This window comes from Hipposideros armiger, unplaced genomic scaffold (genome assembly GCF_001890085.2).
Source record: "Hipposideros armiger isolate ML-2016 unplaced genomic scaffold, ASM189008v1 scaffold_49, whole genome shotgun sequence".
NCBI classification, from domain to species: domain Eukaryota; kingdom Metazoa; phylum Chordata; class Mammalia; order Chiroptera; family Hipposideridae; genus Hipposideros; species Hipposideros armiger.
In genome coordinates, this window is record NW_017731399.1 from 4,487,840 (window position 1) to 4,503,983 (window position 16,144).

The window sequence follows — 16,144 nt, forward strand, 5'->3', positions numbered from 1 at the left end:
CATGTGGGAGGCTGAGTCACTGCTGCTTTTTTTCTCTGAGTGGCACTCCATGGGGAGCGTGTTTTTAGCTGCCTTTGGTTGACAGGTTGAACCACCAGCTGCAACAGCTTGGGAGGGGGTTTGATCCTCCTTCTAAAAGAGTGGCAGGGTCTAGGGCTGAGTTTCTGAAACGTGACACTCTCTGACCCTCCCGAGTTTCGGGAAGACCCACTACCTCCACCATGAAGAATCACTTCATCACTTAGTCTTCCCTGTATCCCAACAGCCAAGCTGATTCAGCTGTCTTACATTTTATAGTTTGTTTATAAAAAATAGACGTTTTCACTTTCAGCTACGAAATTATAACATTAGATATGCTTTTTCAAACTCCATCTGGAGCCAAGAGGGTGTGAGGCTAAAGACCAGCGGAGACTTAATCTGCCACTGACTGTACCCAGGATTACATGGGCTCTCTAACCTCCTTTTGCCAAGCTCTGAGAGAGGACAGTGGCAAGCTGGCCCAGAGATCTGCAGGGAACCAGAACGTGTGGTGGCAGGTGAGCAGCAGAGTGATGCTGAGGTCCCCAAATGCTCACATTTCATTCCTTCCCATATCCCACAGTGCATCGTGATATGGCAGCACCCAAACTGGAGCCACTCTTCTGCCCAGCTGACCTCACCCCCTACCTCCTAACACACACCAGGTTGGGCGGCTATCCCAGAAGGGCAGGGGCTGCGGACCTGGAAAACTTGCCCTCCAGGTGTGTGAGGGGGCCCTGAGCAACGGAGGGAGCGAGCCTGTGGCTTAGACAGCCTGTGGCACTCTTAGTTCTGGTGCTTTATCCTCAAATCCTTGTGGAAGGATTTTAAATACACACCCAACCCGACTCTATCCATGGCTTATTTCCTGGCCTCAAAGGCTGGCAGCCACTTCCCGGGCAGGAAGGCATCTCATCTCTCACTCTGAGGGATGATTCACGCAGCTCAGAAATCTCAGGATGGAGAGAAGCACAGACCTGTAGACACTACCAGCTGAAAAAATCCATAGAGATGATCTAGTCCAAGCCATTGAACAAAGGAGAAAACCAGCACTCAGAGACGGCTGGTGAACGCCTTCGGTCACACAGCTAGTAAGCTGAGGCTGGAAGCAGGAGCCATCCAATGGGGGCTGCTGAGGAGTTTCCCAGAGTTCCAGAAGTCCTTGCTACCCCAAAGAGGCAGATTTCCATGCTTTCCCCTCCAAATACTGCTATGGAAGTCCACCTCCATCTCCAGGCAGGCCAGGGTTTCACTACCACTAGCTCTCAGGGCTCTGAAATGGGAGAGGCTGGCAGTCTAGTCTGTGACCCGTGGTCCCACAGGAGCCCAAGGACTATTTGCAATCAACACCAACCCTGTGTAAAGATTTTTAGCCAATCGTCCCTTGCTGGAGGTCCAAAAGTATTTTTTCAACTCCAGTCAAAGCCCTCCGGGGGTTCTGCTGCGTCCAGGTATTTGAGAACTCATTCCATCAGCATGCATGACTGAGGGGGAGGGGAAAACACCCTCCTCCAGAAAGGAGCTGCTCATGCCAGGCTGGCTGAATATCCTGGTTATCTGCCCTCTGCCTCGCCTGCCAGGAGCCTCCGCACTCACTTCCGGTTCAGCACCTGGGCCTGGAGCAGGGGGTTTCTTCCTGCAGAGTTGCCTGGAAGGGGGCAGGGGAGGGAGTGAGCTGCTGACTTTTTAGCTCTCATTAGCTTTTGGCTGGGGAGGGAGAAAAAGGAGAGGGAGGGAGAATGAGGGAGGGTGAGGGTGGGTGACAGCTGGCTCCCAGAGCTTCCTGGTCTCCATGTGACTTTCCTGCTGCATTCCTTGGCAGGCAGGACAGAAACGCCTGTCCCAGAGATGCCACTCAGCACATGCCAGGGCTCCCTCAACCCCCGGCCCTTGCTGTCTTAATTCTAAGGAGCACCTTGGCAAAGCTCAACTGTGATGTTCTCTTAGGAGGGGAATGAACACACCTCGTCCTCGTCTCCGCTCTCCTCTGTGACCTCCTGTGCTTACTCAAGCACCAGCAACCCCGTTTTCCATTTTTGGAGCCCAAGGCTACAGCTGATGAGACTCTCCAGAGGGCAATGGAGGCTTCAACTCAGTCCGAGGCAAAGGTGCCCAGCGAGGCTACTGCCAGCATCAGTTGGGGCTGCCACTTATCCTAATATAAATGCCATCATTCTGCGGAACTGTACAGAAAGAGCAGGGGAGTTTCTGTAGCTTCTCCTTCCCAGGTTGGAGCTCTCACTGGATAACTTTGGCCACCATCCCAAAAGGGACAATGTCATTGCTTCCTCTCGCCCTCCTCCCATGCATCCCCTTGGTCCTCGATGTCAAAGTCAGCCCCTGGAGAGGCCCTCCCCACTTTGCTGTAGACCCTGAAGGAATGAGCGTGCCTATGAGAGAGCAGTGGGAGGATGGGCCTTGTAGCTCTGGCCTCCCTCAGACCCTCATCTGTTAACTGCAAAACCACGAAGATGGTGGAGAATGGCGGGCTGGTCGGTACTGAGCGGTAGGAAGTGGTCTTTAGTTTGAGAACCCTCCTCCTCCCCCAGTCAGTAATGCCTAGGACTTCCCACCAAAGAACCTGAAGAAGAGATGGCAGGTGATGCAAAGGTAACCCACAATGACAGGCCAGATGTTTCCTACTGTGGCTTTCCTGTTTTACAGCCACCCTGAAAGGAAGCTTCCCAGTGGGCAGGACAAGGGAGAGACAGGCTCCATTCATTTGACCTGAGGCCATGTCTGCCCCCCACCCCCCACCCCCCTTGAGAAGCTGCTATATGTTACAGCTCTTCCTGAGACTGGGACTCCTGGGACCAGGGTCACCATGGACAGTGGTGTAAGTCGTTCACTGCACCTGTGCAGCTGAGGGGCAAGGAGCTGAAATCCACCCTGTGCTTTGCTTGGCCAGCTGGGCATCTGTGGAGCTGGGCCCATCAGAGGGAGTCCTGTTTTCTGTTTTGAATAGAGATGCAATATGGGCTAGTTGCACCGTGCCATGGACTTTTAGTTATGTTTGGTTCTGAACCTGGGCCTTCCCTGTCAAGTAAGCAGGGCTTCACACAGACTTGGTGGCTCCAGTCTGCCGAACTACACAATGCTTGACACAGCATATCCTCAGACATTTTCTTTGTACCTTCAAGTTCTGGGTGACTCAGGATGAGACTTCCATTAGAAGGAGTAGCTCACACAGGATGGCCTCTGCTGGGGGTTGCAAGGCCCCTTCTGCACCCGAGTGAGCATGACCCTCGCAGCTTCCATGAACTGCATTAAACTATTCCCCAGAATCTCATGTAAAAGGGGACATTTGTCACTTTCAATCATGTCATGACACCGCTGAAACTTGGAAAGAACAATCTGCCTTCTCAAAATGTTTCTCCTTTCCCAAGAAAAGAAAGGACACAGGCATGGGAGAAATTCTGGATTCAGACTCGGTCTTGATAAGAAGCTGCTGACTGAGCTAACCAACTGCCAGGATCAACATTTCTTGCCACCAATTAGTCCTCCATGGCAGTTGGCCTCACATCCTTGATCCATGAGCTTCCCAGCTTCACACCCTCATTTTTCCATTATTAGCCCCATGACATAGATGGTCTTTCTACACATACTTCCCAGCACCATGAGAATACCATTGAGCTAGCCCTTCATTGAGCTTTATAATTCACAGTATGTAGCACATGAAATATTCGTGTAGATGTTCTTTTCTAGAAATCAGGCACTTGACGTATATTACATCTAGAAAATGGTTATCAAATTACAAGGCATATTGGTCGGTTGGCTAATTCCATTTGATGAGAACCCTGGGCTGTTGAGACCAAGTTTTTGGGTTTCAGCCTCAAAATAACCCTGAGAGTTTCCATTGTTCTACAGCCATGGGCCATTCCCTTGAAACTTAGCCACATCCTGGGTGGATATGGTGCTATTCCAAGAGCACAGGAGCATGGATGGGTCAGCGCAAATGCATCTCCATCCCCACCACTGGAACTAAAAGATCAGAATGCACCAGTTTTCATAAAAGAGTAGCAGGGAGTTCAGGTTTTTTTTTTTTTTAATTTGGGCCTTTTATCACATAGATGCCAAAAATCTCAGCAGTCTGGGAGATTTTTCTCCTTCAGCTGGCCCTGAAAACATCTCGGGAAGTTCTCCCATGTGCACGTTTCAGACACTGGGAAGGTGTCTGATGCTTTTTGGTCCTGAACACTTTGTTAACAGTTCTTGGAGAACCACTGAACCAACACCACTTCTGAGATAAAGGGACATCAATAAATACTCTTTACAGAGCTTCACCGAGATCATGTTTGCCTTTCCTGAGACCCACGTCTCATGAAAAGCAGCCTGGAGATGTATGGATGTCTCGTCTGAATACCAGCCTTCCTCTCTCACACCCTTGGCCCATGTGGTCCACCTGAAGGGCCTCCATGGGGCTGTGAGAGCTCTGCTGTCCTAGTTTACACCGACAGTCCAAGGTGCCTCACAGTACACTCTGGGCTTGTCGACAAAATCCCTAAATACCTTCTAACTACTGTATCCAGTCCTCAAAAGGGACAGAGAGGAATGGGCTCCCTTTACTCTCTATCAGGCCATGATGGGTGGAGGACGTCCCATAGGCCTTGCCTATGACAGCCTGTGGAAACTTCTTGGTGTGTGAAGCCACATGGCTTCATGGCAAAACAGCCATGAAGACGGACAGGGGACCAGCAGGCCTTGCATTCTGCTCTCTGACGCTTCATGAGTAAACATCAGAAAAGGGAAAACCCGAGAAGAGAGAGCTCAGCACCCATATTTTAATTGTCACCTACTGGGGCTACTGTGATGTTTACATCTAGCAAATTCAAAATAATGTTTAAATTCAGCTAAAATGCATCTAGCTATGACAGGTAAATAACTACATTGCTTTCAACCCAGAATTGTTAGATTTTTATGTTTAAAAGATGAAATAAAGATACTGATCACACTGTAGTGAAGTTTTACAAGGGTTTCCCTCTTCAACAGAGCGGGGAATAAGGCTAGTCAACATCAATGAGTTTCCGGCCTTTGGGAAGAGAAACATGGCCAGTTCCATCTGTGGGGTCCCTATTCCCCAGCTGCCATGTTGGTTCCCTGTAGTTTGATGTTAACAGTGCAGGCTGGGCCTCATGAACTCAGCAGCTTGTTTTTGATGAGTAAGTGAATGAGTAGGATTGCTTGTTGTTCAAATCTTGCAGAGAATCTGTGCTGTTCTACAGACCACAGTACAGAATCTCCTCCATGCACCAGGGGAAGACCTACTCATTCAGCGCTCTCATTTGTTACCACAGGGTCTCCTGTGTGCCACTGTGCTGGTCTCTACCCCACCTAAGCTGGGGTGCATGGGGTAAGGCCACTTCCTAGCAAGAGAGTGAACCTGTAGTCCATCTTAACTCCCTTTGTCAGAAGGAAAGCCTGGGGAGCTTGTCAAGGTCTTGCCCCTGAGGGCACAGAGACAGTGCAGGGACTTGCTTCTCCCTCTGCCCCATGGCTACTGCCCTCCTGTCCTGGCACACTATGCAAATGAGGCTGATGAGGGGCACTAAAGGCTGAACTCATGCAGAGGCCACTAACACACACCAGCTAGACCACGTCGCCAGAACCCATGCAGCACGGCCACATTTTGCACACGCAAAAGCCGCCTACACAGCAGCAGCAGCTCGCGACCCGCTCCTGCATGGCTGCCTGAGTTCACAGAAGGAAATTTGGAATTCATTTTTTTTTAGATGAGCTATGGTTCTGAGCCAATTTATTTCATGGTACAGTTTGATGGCCTTCTCCCTGGGCTGCTGCAGAAGATGCACAAACCGCACAGCCCAGAGGGTGGCGGGGTCCTTCTTCCTCAGAGCCCTGAACAGAAGGTCAAGTGCGAGGCCCCGAGGCTGCGCAGTTGAGTGTGCACCTTCTGCAGAGGGAGCCACTTGGTCTTTTGCAAATCCGTCCCTAGAAGTGAAGCTGCAGACACTTGCAAAAGAAAAGGGGTGTGTGTTGAGGGGGAAAGCACTGGACTCCCTCCCACCCCAGAGGAAATGACAACAACAAAAAAAGAACTGAGAAAAGAAAAAACAAAACAAAATAAAAAACATGAGGGAAGAAAACCAGCTGAACTTACCACACTGCGAGTGAACTTTTCTAAGGAAGTTCTACGACCTTGCTCACTTTCTGGCTTTAGGGCGAGGGGGAAAAAGGTAGGGAATAAAATACAGAAAGAAAAATAATCTTCAGCTTACACATGGTTTCCAAACAGCAGAGCGGCAGCTAATGAACGAAAACAAAAGCAAAACAGGGCGAAAAAACTGGAAAAGAGAAGCAGCCAGCGCTGTATGCGAGAGTCAGTGGGAGACGCAGAAAACAGAAGCCCACAGGAGATGGTGTGGCCTCCTTGGAGCAGTGAGCAGAGAGGGCTGTGTGTTTCTCCAGGACACTAATCGCGCTTCAGGGCTCAGAGTAGGAGCCGCTGCAGCTCTGCGTGGCCCACAGTCAGCAGTGTGTGCTGCCTGCTCACTGCTTTGGATGGGCCTTCCATGTGCAGGAGCCCCTGGCAGCCATCTGGGGGCCCCAAGTGCTGGCACACAACAGACTAGCTCTGAGGGCCCACAGGGTGTGTGTGGGATGCTGACGAGGTGTCAGAAAGTGGCTGGGACTTTCTCAGAGATTTTCCTGCCCAGAAGCAGCTAGAAAGTTTGCTAACTTCAGTGACTCCCTCATGGCCCCCAAATGGCTCTCATTCTGTGTCCTTAGAGTAAGGAGGATCTACCCATGTCCTTTGTAAAAGGCCTTGGGCTTCAGAAGGAGTGTTCTGGAAAGAAAATATTCTCTCAGTACTCAGGCAGGTGATCCCTTCCACGGGTTATTCAAGGCAGTCTGCAGGAGGCTCAGGAATCTTCTGGGGAACTCTTAGCTGAGAGCCTGCCCAATACTCCTCAGGGGCAAGAGGAGGCAAAGCCCTTGAACATTCCCTAGGGCTCCTCTCTCACTACGACCAGAGGAAGGGAGAGTGTGGTGTGCACCTGACACTCTCCCCAAGTTTCCTGCTTGTTCAAGGGGCTTGGGCGGAGAATTATACTCCAAATACCTGCTAGTTTATCCTAGAGCCCTGTTCTAGGGCCATGAGCCCAAGATTGGGGATACACACTCGTGTGGACACACACACACACACACACACACACACGGCAAATAATGGAAGTTAGGGAACTTAAGAAGCAGCCAGGTTTCTGTGGGTGTGCTAGGAGCAGAGGGGGCAGGCAAAAGGCGGCCATCTGTCCGTGTGGACAAGTCAGAGGGCTCGCTTGGCAGTCAAGCCCCCCACCCCCCAGGGCTGGCTGCCTGAAGACAGAGAGGACATCGCAGAAGGAAAACACAACATAAACAACACAGCACTGCGGAGCCAGGCTGGTCTTTTTCCTTGCACAAGGATCCACGCTTGGCCCTGGGTACCATACCAAGTCTCCACTCGGGACGGCAGAACTCAGCTTCAATAAAATGGGCAGCCAGGTGGCATACATTTGGCTCAAATCAGGCTGGTCCCAGGCCCTGCAGCTAGCATTCTGTGCCTATCATTCCTGTGCTCTGGCTACTGAGTTGATGCTCACAGAGGGTAGCCATCGGTTTGACTCATTTGGGTTCCACTGCCTTGCACAGGCTCTCCGAGCTGCCCTGGAAAACCACTGTCACTGGTACTTAATTGTCCTGGGGGAGTCGTCAAAACCCAGCTCAGTTGCCCCTTGATAAACTGGTACGATGAAGCGACTAAACCTTATCTTTGGGAATATTAGGATAGACGGTGAATCAGGGATGAAGGATCAGAGGGCTGTGTCTCCAGACCCCATCAGCGGCCTTTCTCAGCAGAAAAGTAAGGCCCATTCATATTCCTTTGTTTAGCAGGGGGGTTGACTCTCACATACCTTTTATAGCCTGGCCATTTCTATCACAGTCTAAGCCCATCCTTGAAATCAGAAGATTCTCTAGGCCTACCTGAAAGTGCCGAGTTACAAATCCAGTCCACACCTGGAGACTCTCAGGGAGAAACGAAAGAAAAAGTAGGTTGTATCACTGTTTATGGAAACAATTAACCCCGGATATTGAACGGTGTTGGCATTTTCAAGGGCTTTCTGCCTTAAGAATGTCCCTTAATTTGGAGGCTGGAGGATAATTCTAATGAATTTCATTTACAGCATTTCACAGGGAGGCTGTGGGTTTCCGTCTCCCTCAAATGACCTCCTCTGAGAAGTGTTCCTCTTCTGGGAGGACCTGCAGGCACAGGTACCTCAGCCCTGCCCCTGAGCTGCGGTGCGTTTTCCCTTTGTGCTCAAACCCACAAGGAGACTAAATGGTCTCTGGGTTCTTTTGGGTATGTAGACAGGTCCAGATTGTTCGGGCTGCTAGAGCCTAAGAATTTCCCCAAATGGTGACCAGTTCAGCGTCTTAAGCCACAAGAAATAAGAAACACTTACTTTGATCTTCTCCTGAGCTTTGGGCTGGAGATACCATAAATCTCTATAACCTTTCTTGAAAAAAATGGGCATCAGAGACCTTTGTGGGGAAATCAGCCCCCTCCCTCGGAACCCCTCCACCTACATCCTCCTGCAAGGGGGTTGGCAAGAGGCCAAGCGTTACAGTTTCCATCATAGTAGTGACACCTGATAGAACGGGTGCAGGCAACCAAGAAAGTTGGGTTTCTGACAATCTGGGCATTCCCCAAGTCCTCTACTCTTTCTCAGACTGTCAGGGATGTCCTCAGGGCTACCTCAGGGCAGGAGAGCAGGATATAAATGCTCTTCTAGACTCTGGACTTATGTGGTACCAACCAGATATGCAGACTGGATTTTGGCACATGAGATGGACAGTACACAGAGAGAAGGGCTTGTGTGATTGAGAGAGGCAGCCCGACAGAGAGCGGGTGGGTGGACAACCAGAGGATGAGGGCCAGGGTTGGAAGGCTGAGGGGAGAAGAAAAGATGCAGATGCGTATGTCCTACGTGGCATGGCACGGAAATCATGGAATTTGGTGCAAGGAGAGACACACTTAACCACGCGTGGGCCTCAGATCAGAGCTGAAAAGTGCGGAGGGTTTGCAGGCACACTGGTATCATCAGCCATCTCGCCTGCCTCCCCTTTCCCAGACCCCAGGCCCCTCTCGGCTCTTCCTTTCCTCTTCCCAAAAGCCCAGCTGAGTTTATCCCTGCTTCAGTCACCCCTCACCACCTGCACGCTTACGGTCCATTGGCCCCAAAATCCAGATGCCAAGGGCTGCAGGGAACCATGACTTCATTTCAAGTGGAGGAGAAAGAAGGAGCTAAGATGCAGTTATTTCTTGGTTAAATGGAAACACAAATGCTGTGGGATGGGTGGCGGGTGTCAAGAAAGGAACAGCCCCAGGAACGACTTCAGGTGCCAGGTCGCCCACTTGAGGGAGCCACCCCAATCCTTGCCTCATACTCATCTCTGAGCTGGACAGAGAGACAGTCTGTGGGGGTGGTGCGGGGGTGGTGGAGGGGGGGCTGGACTTTGCAGTGAGGGCCTCTCTCTGACTTCCTAAGGAATTCAGTGGTGTCTCCACCAGCCCTGTTCTTCTGGGCTGAGCCACTGTGGCCTTAGTATTTGATCACACTCCCTACTGTGGGCAGAACACACAGATGGAGGTAATGCACACATGGAGACAGGCTGCCACACCCTTGATCTTGGGAATAGGCTGGGGTGAGAATCCTAATTGTCTTCCATTGGAGTGGGAGCAGATAGAGAAGGGAAAGAAGAGAAAGCAAAGAAAACCCAAGGGAGGATATTCTCGCTTCACACCAGCAGCAAGCAGCAGGCAGGGGCCAACAGTGCTAAGAGGCAAGCCTGCCCTTCCCAAAGATACCTTCTTCTTGGCCAGCAGCAAGTCCTGGTAAGCATTAGACCGGAGGAAGCGGGCGTAGCTGTCGCTCTTCATCAGCTTGTAGATGTGCTCCTGGGAAGGAAGGAGGCGGAAGACACAGAAAAGAACTGTCAGCCAATGTTACAGTTAGGGTGGGAATCACCACCCGACCAGCCACCGTCGGGAAAGAAACACATGAACTGAGAAACACAGGAAAGAAACAAATGAACTGAGGTACACTTGTGTGTACCTAGAAAAACTGGCAACATGTTCGTTTTGCTTTGTTTTTCTCCCACTCAGAAGTACCAAACAAAACATATTTTATCTCACAGAATAAAAGGTCTTTGAGGATCATGTCCCATCAGACCTTGATGCCATGTTAAGATGCAATATTGCTTGATGATTATTAATAAAACCACAGGCAAAGCAATAAGAAGGGATAAACTACTGATGCACCCAGCCACTTGGATGAATCTCAAGGGAATTATGATGAGTGACAAAGCCCCAGAAGGCTACGTATTGTATGAGTCCATTGATATAACATTCTTTTTTTTTTTATTAGTTTCAGGTGTACAGAACAAAGCAATAGTTAGCCTTTACACCCTCACAAAGTAACAACCCCCCTCCCCTATCTACTGCCCTCTCACCCCCGATATCATACTTATCTATTACAATTCCATTGACTCCATTCCCACTCTCTACTCCACGTCCCGTGGCTATATGTATATATAATTATAGTTGACATACAATATTATTCAACATCAGCTTCAGAAATACAGTGCGGTGGTCAGGCCTCTACACCGACTATGAAGTGGTCTTCCCCAACAGGACATGAGTCCATCTGGCCCCCTAAAAAATATTTACAACATTATTGATTATATTCCCCAGACTGTCTTTTCTATCCCTGAGGCCATATTGTAGTTACCAATTGATACAACGTTCTTGATATGACGTAGAAATAGACAACAGATTAGTGGTTGCCAGAGGTAAGGGATAAGAGAGGGGAGGGAGGTGTGGTTAAAAAGACAATAGGAAGGATTGTTGTGGAGATGGAATAGCTCTGTATCATGACACATCTTACACATGTGATAGAGTTATACAGACCTAAACACACACACGTACTTACAAGAAAACTGGGAAATGTGATAATCTCAGTGGATGTAGCAATGGCAATACCTCGGCTATGATATTGTACTATAGTTTTGCAGATGTTACCATTAGGGGAAACTGGGTAAATGGGATCTCTCTCTATTATTTCTTACAACTGCACGTGAATCTAGAAGTATCTCAAAACAAAAAAGTTTAATTAAAAAAACTCCACAGGCAACGACACAGTTGGATCAGTTGTTCATGTTGGGGCCACCATCTCATCCTGGAAGGGTGCTCTTGGAGCCAGATCACGGGGTACATGGGCAAATATGCCGGGCCGGAGGCTTACACCCAGCAGGGCAGATGCTGTGACGTGGTACCCTCTCTTCTCCTGGGCTCCTAGAGCATTTACCTTCTGGCCTTGGCAACAACTTTAACCCTTGACTTCCAGCTAATTTCTAGAGCCTACGGGTCCCTTCCTAACAGATCTATCCTCACTAAGGGCGGGAAAATCGTGGCTCATTAAGAGAGGGAGCTTGTCGACTGAAAAAGGGTTAATTTTCAGTTGACATGGAATGTAGCTCAGCTGCACAGGAGAGCGTGGCTGTCCCAAGAGAGGGCCTGTGAGGAGGGAGGGTGGGATTGCTAGGCAGAGGCTGGCCTGGCAAGGAAGCTTCTTCCTTCATGTACACTCATTGCCCATCCCATGAAGCTGGACAAGAGCCCCAGCAACTGTGGGACTAGAGAGCTGGTCAGTAAGGAGGCCGTGCTCAGCTGAGAGGCTGAGCTGGTCATCAAGGACCTCTTCCTCGGGTACTCTTCCCAGCGGAGAAGCGGGGAGCCACATATTAGAGATAGCTGACCAGACAGCTGGTACATCCCAGAGGAAGCTGGAACAATGACAAGGACTTGCCAAGACCCTCTCCTTACCCACCTCAAAAGAAAGTGAAAGCAGAAAACAAGAAACACCTTGGCTGATATTGATCCCTCTCCCCCAACTTCAGTTGGGCCACAAGCAGACCTGTTTGGGCATCAGCTTCATTCTTCCTCAGATGGACCCATTAACAAAAGCAGGGTGCAACCCTACTAAGGGGACGGGCCCACTGCAAGGAGCCAAGTGAAATCAATGGCTTGGATCTGAGCCTACAGTGATAGCTCAGATGTCTCCTGATTTAATACGTTTAGCGAGAACACGCCTCACTAAGTGTTTTTGTGCAAATTTCAGACAAAAATCCAGCCCACTCTAGCTTAAGTTCCTTGAGAGAACCATATGTTTTTATCTCTTATATACGCATAGCGTCTAGCACAAGGTCAAACGTTAGTGGAATTTACATTGTTTCTTGGTTCACTGAAATGCTTGTCTGAGTTTAATGTTCAGCAAGTTTGCAGGCTGGATACTTATTTTCGGTTTATGATCGGATCCCTTCCTGCTCGCTGTATGGAAGGAGAGTGGGGATCACACTCAGCTCCGAGGAAGTCCATAGGTGAGCATCTCTGCTCAGTCCCAATGGCTTCAGAGTCCAGACTGAGGGACACCACAGTCTCCATTTGCATTTGTTGTCTCTTTAAATTGTGCTAACATTTAAGTCTGAGGTACAAATGTTAACGCAGAGTAAAAACTGTCTCCTTATCTCAGGCATCACTTCTGTCTGACTGACAGAGCCAGGTGGCTCCTGAGTATCTGAAGAGGGCTGTCACTCATGCCTAGACCCTCTCTAAACCCGTGTCCAAGGCAGCCGGTCCCTGCTTCTTGTTCTGACTACTCAGAGAAACCTAAATCCTTAGGTATGTTTCACAAAATACCCCCTGTTGCCCTCAAAGGAATACAGAAGTCTCCCCTAGCCCAGCCCTCTGGCCTTGGCAACAAACTTCACTCCCGATCTAGCTAATTCCTCCAGTGTCATCATGGACAAGAAAAGCCTACTCAATTAAAAGAAAGAACTTATCAGGTGGCCTGGTGGCTCAGTTGGTTAGAGCATGAGCTCTGAGCAACAGGGTTGCTGGTTCGACTCCCACATGGGCCAGTGGGCCGCGCCCCCTGCAACTAGATTGAACATGGCACCTTGAGCTGAGCTGCCGCTGAGCTTCCAATGGGCAGCCGGATGGTCAGTTGGTTAGAGCACGCACTCTTAACAACAAGGTTGCTGGTTTGACTCCTGCATGAGATGGTGGGCTGAACCCAGTCCAACTAGACTGAACACGGAGGCTGGACTTGGAGCTGAGCTGCGCCCTCCACAACTAAGATTGAAGGATAACAACTTGACTTGGAGCTGATGGGTCCTGGGAAAAATACACTGTTCCCCAATAAAAAAGTTAAAAAAAAAGAAAGAAAGAACTTATCAATTAAAAGAAGAGCATGATAAAGCAGATGCCTAAACATTTAATCACAAAACTATTCAGCAGTTATTGATTGGGCATCTAGTAGGTGCCAGGCATGGTGTCAGGCACTGAGATGACAGCCTGGACAGACAGGTAAGTCCCTGCTATCATGACGTTTAGATTTTATTAGGCAAGATGGATGCACAAAGATCATAGACTACCACTATCAAAGCTGTCTCAGACCCAAGCCACTATTTAATTTCATTCTGCTCCTTTCCTTGGGCCCATGCCTATTAGTAGGGTTGCATGTTGCTTTTGTAAATATGGGGGTGTATTTGAGCTAAGGGCTACAAAGAAGTGCAAGTAGAGGGTGCTTTGAATGGGTGTAAACAGGATGACCTGCCCTGCCAGAGGTGGGGATGGCTGTCTATCAAACAGAAGGGCCCTCATCAAGGTAAGATGATTTGAGAGAGAGAGAGAAACGGGGACTGAGGGTGGAAGAATGGTCTTGCTGCTGTGTAATTTGGTCAACCAATGCACAAAGGACAATCCGGGGACACGGACGAAGAAGCACCAGACAGTGGTGGTCCACTCTCCAGCAGGGGAGGGTGTCGATGTGGGTCAGAGGAGCAGTTTTGGTGCCAACGTCATCCTCCCCATGTCATCTGGCTGACAGCAAAGCCAGATCCCAGGTGGGGGTGGTGTGGGGAGACAGCATGGGGTGAGAACATGACCTGTCGGTGTTGTGCTGCATACAGTGATCTTACTCTGCCAACCCAGTTGCTCGCCTGTGGCTGTCGTCAGGACAGCCTCAAATTACCCTCTGAGGGAACAAGCAGCAAAGCAACGATAGCAGATGCAAAGCATGGTCTGAGGCAAACAAAATGCAAGAACCTCTGCAGGTTCCCTGTGCCCCTGGCAGGGCCCGTGACTTCAGGCTCCTCTGGTCTGGGCCTTCCTTTCCCACAGTCCACAGATCCATGACTTCTCTACCCTCCTCTCCTCCCCCAAGCGAAGAAATGGAGCCTTTGATGTACCCAGTTATGGAATGCTGTTCCTTCCTCCTTGCCAGCTTTGTCTTGGAAACACAAAGACAGTAAACGGGGTGGGTGATTAGAGCGCTGAGGTTTTTCTGGGAATAAGAATTAAGATAGGACTTAGGGTCTTTGGCCAGTTCCCAAATGCAATGAGTTTATCACTGCCAGGGACAGCAAGTGTACAAAGCTCTTGGCAGTGACCTCTATTGATTTATTGGGGTGGGGGTGGGGGTTCTGGTTTGTTTCCCCCGCTCTGCAGACAACCAGTCTTAAGGGAAATAAATGTATATCCAGAATCTGCAGAGCCAGAGAGCCACTGGCAAAACCAGCCAGCCCCTTCCAGGAGAATTCCTAAGGGGCTAGAGAAAAAGAAGTTTGTTCTTTGCTTTGCTTTTTCTTGTCTTGTTTTTTCTTGCCTTCTCTTCCTCCTTCTCTTCATCCCTTTTCCTCTGTCTTGTTTCCTCCGTCCCTCCCTTCCTCGCTCTCTCTCTCCCTCCCTCCTTCTCTTCCTCCTTCCCTCCCTCCTCTCTGTTCCTAAAAAAGCGATGACTGAGTTGACTGTGAATAAGCAGAACTATCAGGGGCCACATCAGCCTTCCTGACACAGGGGGAGGCACTCACTCCAGGGAGGGTGAGTACAGCTCTCCGTGGGTTGAGAAACTGATGCTCTAGGGCTCTAAATCATATTGACCATCTTAGGCACAGTTCTTGGAGGGGGATCTCTTCTCCAGTCTCATTTCCCTCCTTGGGCCTGGCTCTGGGACAGGAAGCTCTGCTTGCCTGAGAAGCTAAGGTAGAAGCAAAGACAACTGGTATCAGTAGGGTCCATGACACATGTGGGAGCTGGAGGGAGTAAGCAGTGCAAGCTGTCTCAAAACCACACTGGCTGCACATGAATATTTTACAGGGATAGTCCTCATTTGAAAATCTTCTTTATTGTTAGACAAACCAGTGACCCTGGCAAGTGTTGGGAAGGTAGTAAGACAAAGGTAGTAAGACTTAAGGCCTTGGGCCCTAAGCATGCTGGAGCAGCTGGACTGCTTAAGGACACCCTTATGTCTCCTTTTTGCTGTGGGTTCCTAAAACAGCTAAGCTCTCATTTCCCAGCTTTAGAAAGTCCTCCAGGAGTGGGAAACCACTCAGCTGAAGCATTGCACAGCTGCCAAGAGCCCTTCTTGTGATTTTCAAGTGCCCTATTTTTCTTCTTGCAGATGTATTTGCCTCGTCTCTGCCCCCCATACTCGAGCTTCCTGGAACAGGATCTAGACTTTGGGAACTGTTGCGTACCTTGTAGTCCCTTGGAGGAAGATGAGGTTGTTGGGCAGAATGTGATGCTGCTGTGTGGGACGGTGGAAGGGGAGCTGGGCTGGCAGCCCAGGCTTGGAGTCAGGTCCTGATTCTACCCTTTTCCAGCCCTATCATACAACTAAAGGAGGAAATATAAGTGAAAGCACTATGAAAACTATATACATGCAAAGTAATAATAATCACCGGCCTTCATGGTGTGACTGTCCTTGCCAGTCACATGGGGATGAGACTAAAGACCAGAGGGTCTTTGGGGGAGGAGAAAAGGTGAAGCAGAGGTTTCAGGAGCACAGTCCAGATGTATTATTTTAGTTGCAGTTGTTTGCTTTGAATTGGTGCTTAGGTTTAAATAACCCCATTTTACAGATGAGGATACTGAAACTCTGAAAGGTTAAGTGAGTTACTCAAGTACAGAGATAGAATTTGAACCAAGAACTGTGTGACCCCAAAGCTCACACTTTTCCCTTGCAAAATGCTACTTTTCATTGTCCTTGAGTTAGGGTTTTGAGGGGAGTTA

General features: G+C 49.5%; 1 protein-coding gene across 11 annotated transcripts in view; it reads right to left on the reverse strand.

Annotated features, from left to right (window-relative positions):
• Positions 1-16,144, reverse strand: part of RGS6 (regulator of G protein signaling 6) — a 490,473-nt gene that overhangs the window by 11,359 nt on the left and 462,970 nt on the right. For 8 of the 11 annotated variants that reach the window (XM_019640416.1, XM_019640410.1, XM_019640408.1 and 5 more), the window contains 2 exons: positions 9,881-9,970; positions 6,134-6,187 (listed from right to left, as the gene is read on the reverse strand). In XM_019640416.1, coding sequence (XP_019495961.1) covers positions 6,134-6,187; positions 9,881-9,970 — 144 coding nt within the window. Of the gene's footprint in view, positions 1-2,811; positions 5,986-6,133; positions 6,188-8,375; positions 8,529-9,880; positions 9,971-16,144 lie in introns of those variants that run through there. The other 3 variants (XM_019640418.1, XM_019640417.1, XM_019640419.1) reach the window with 3 other exon arrangements.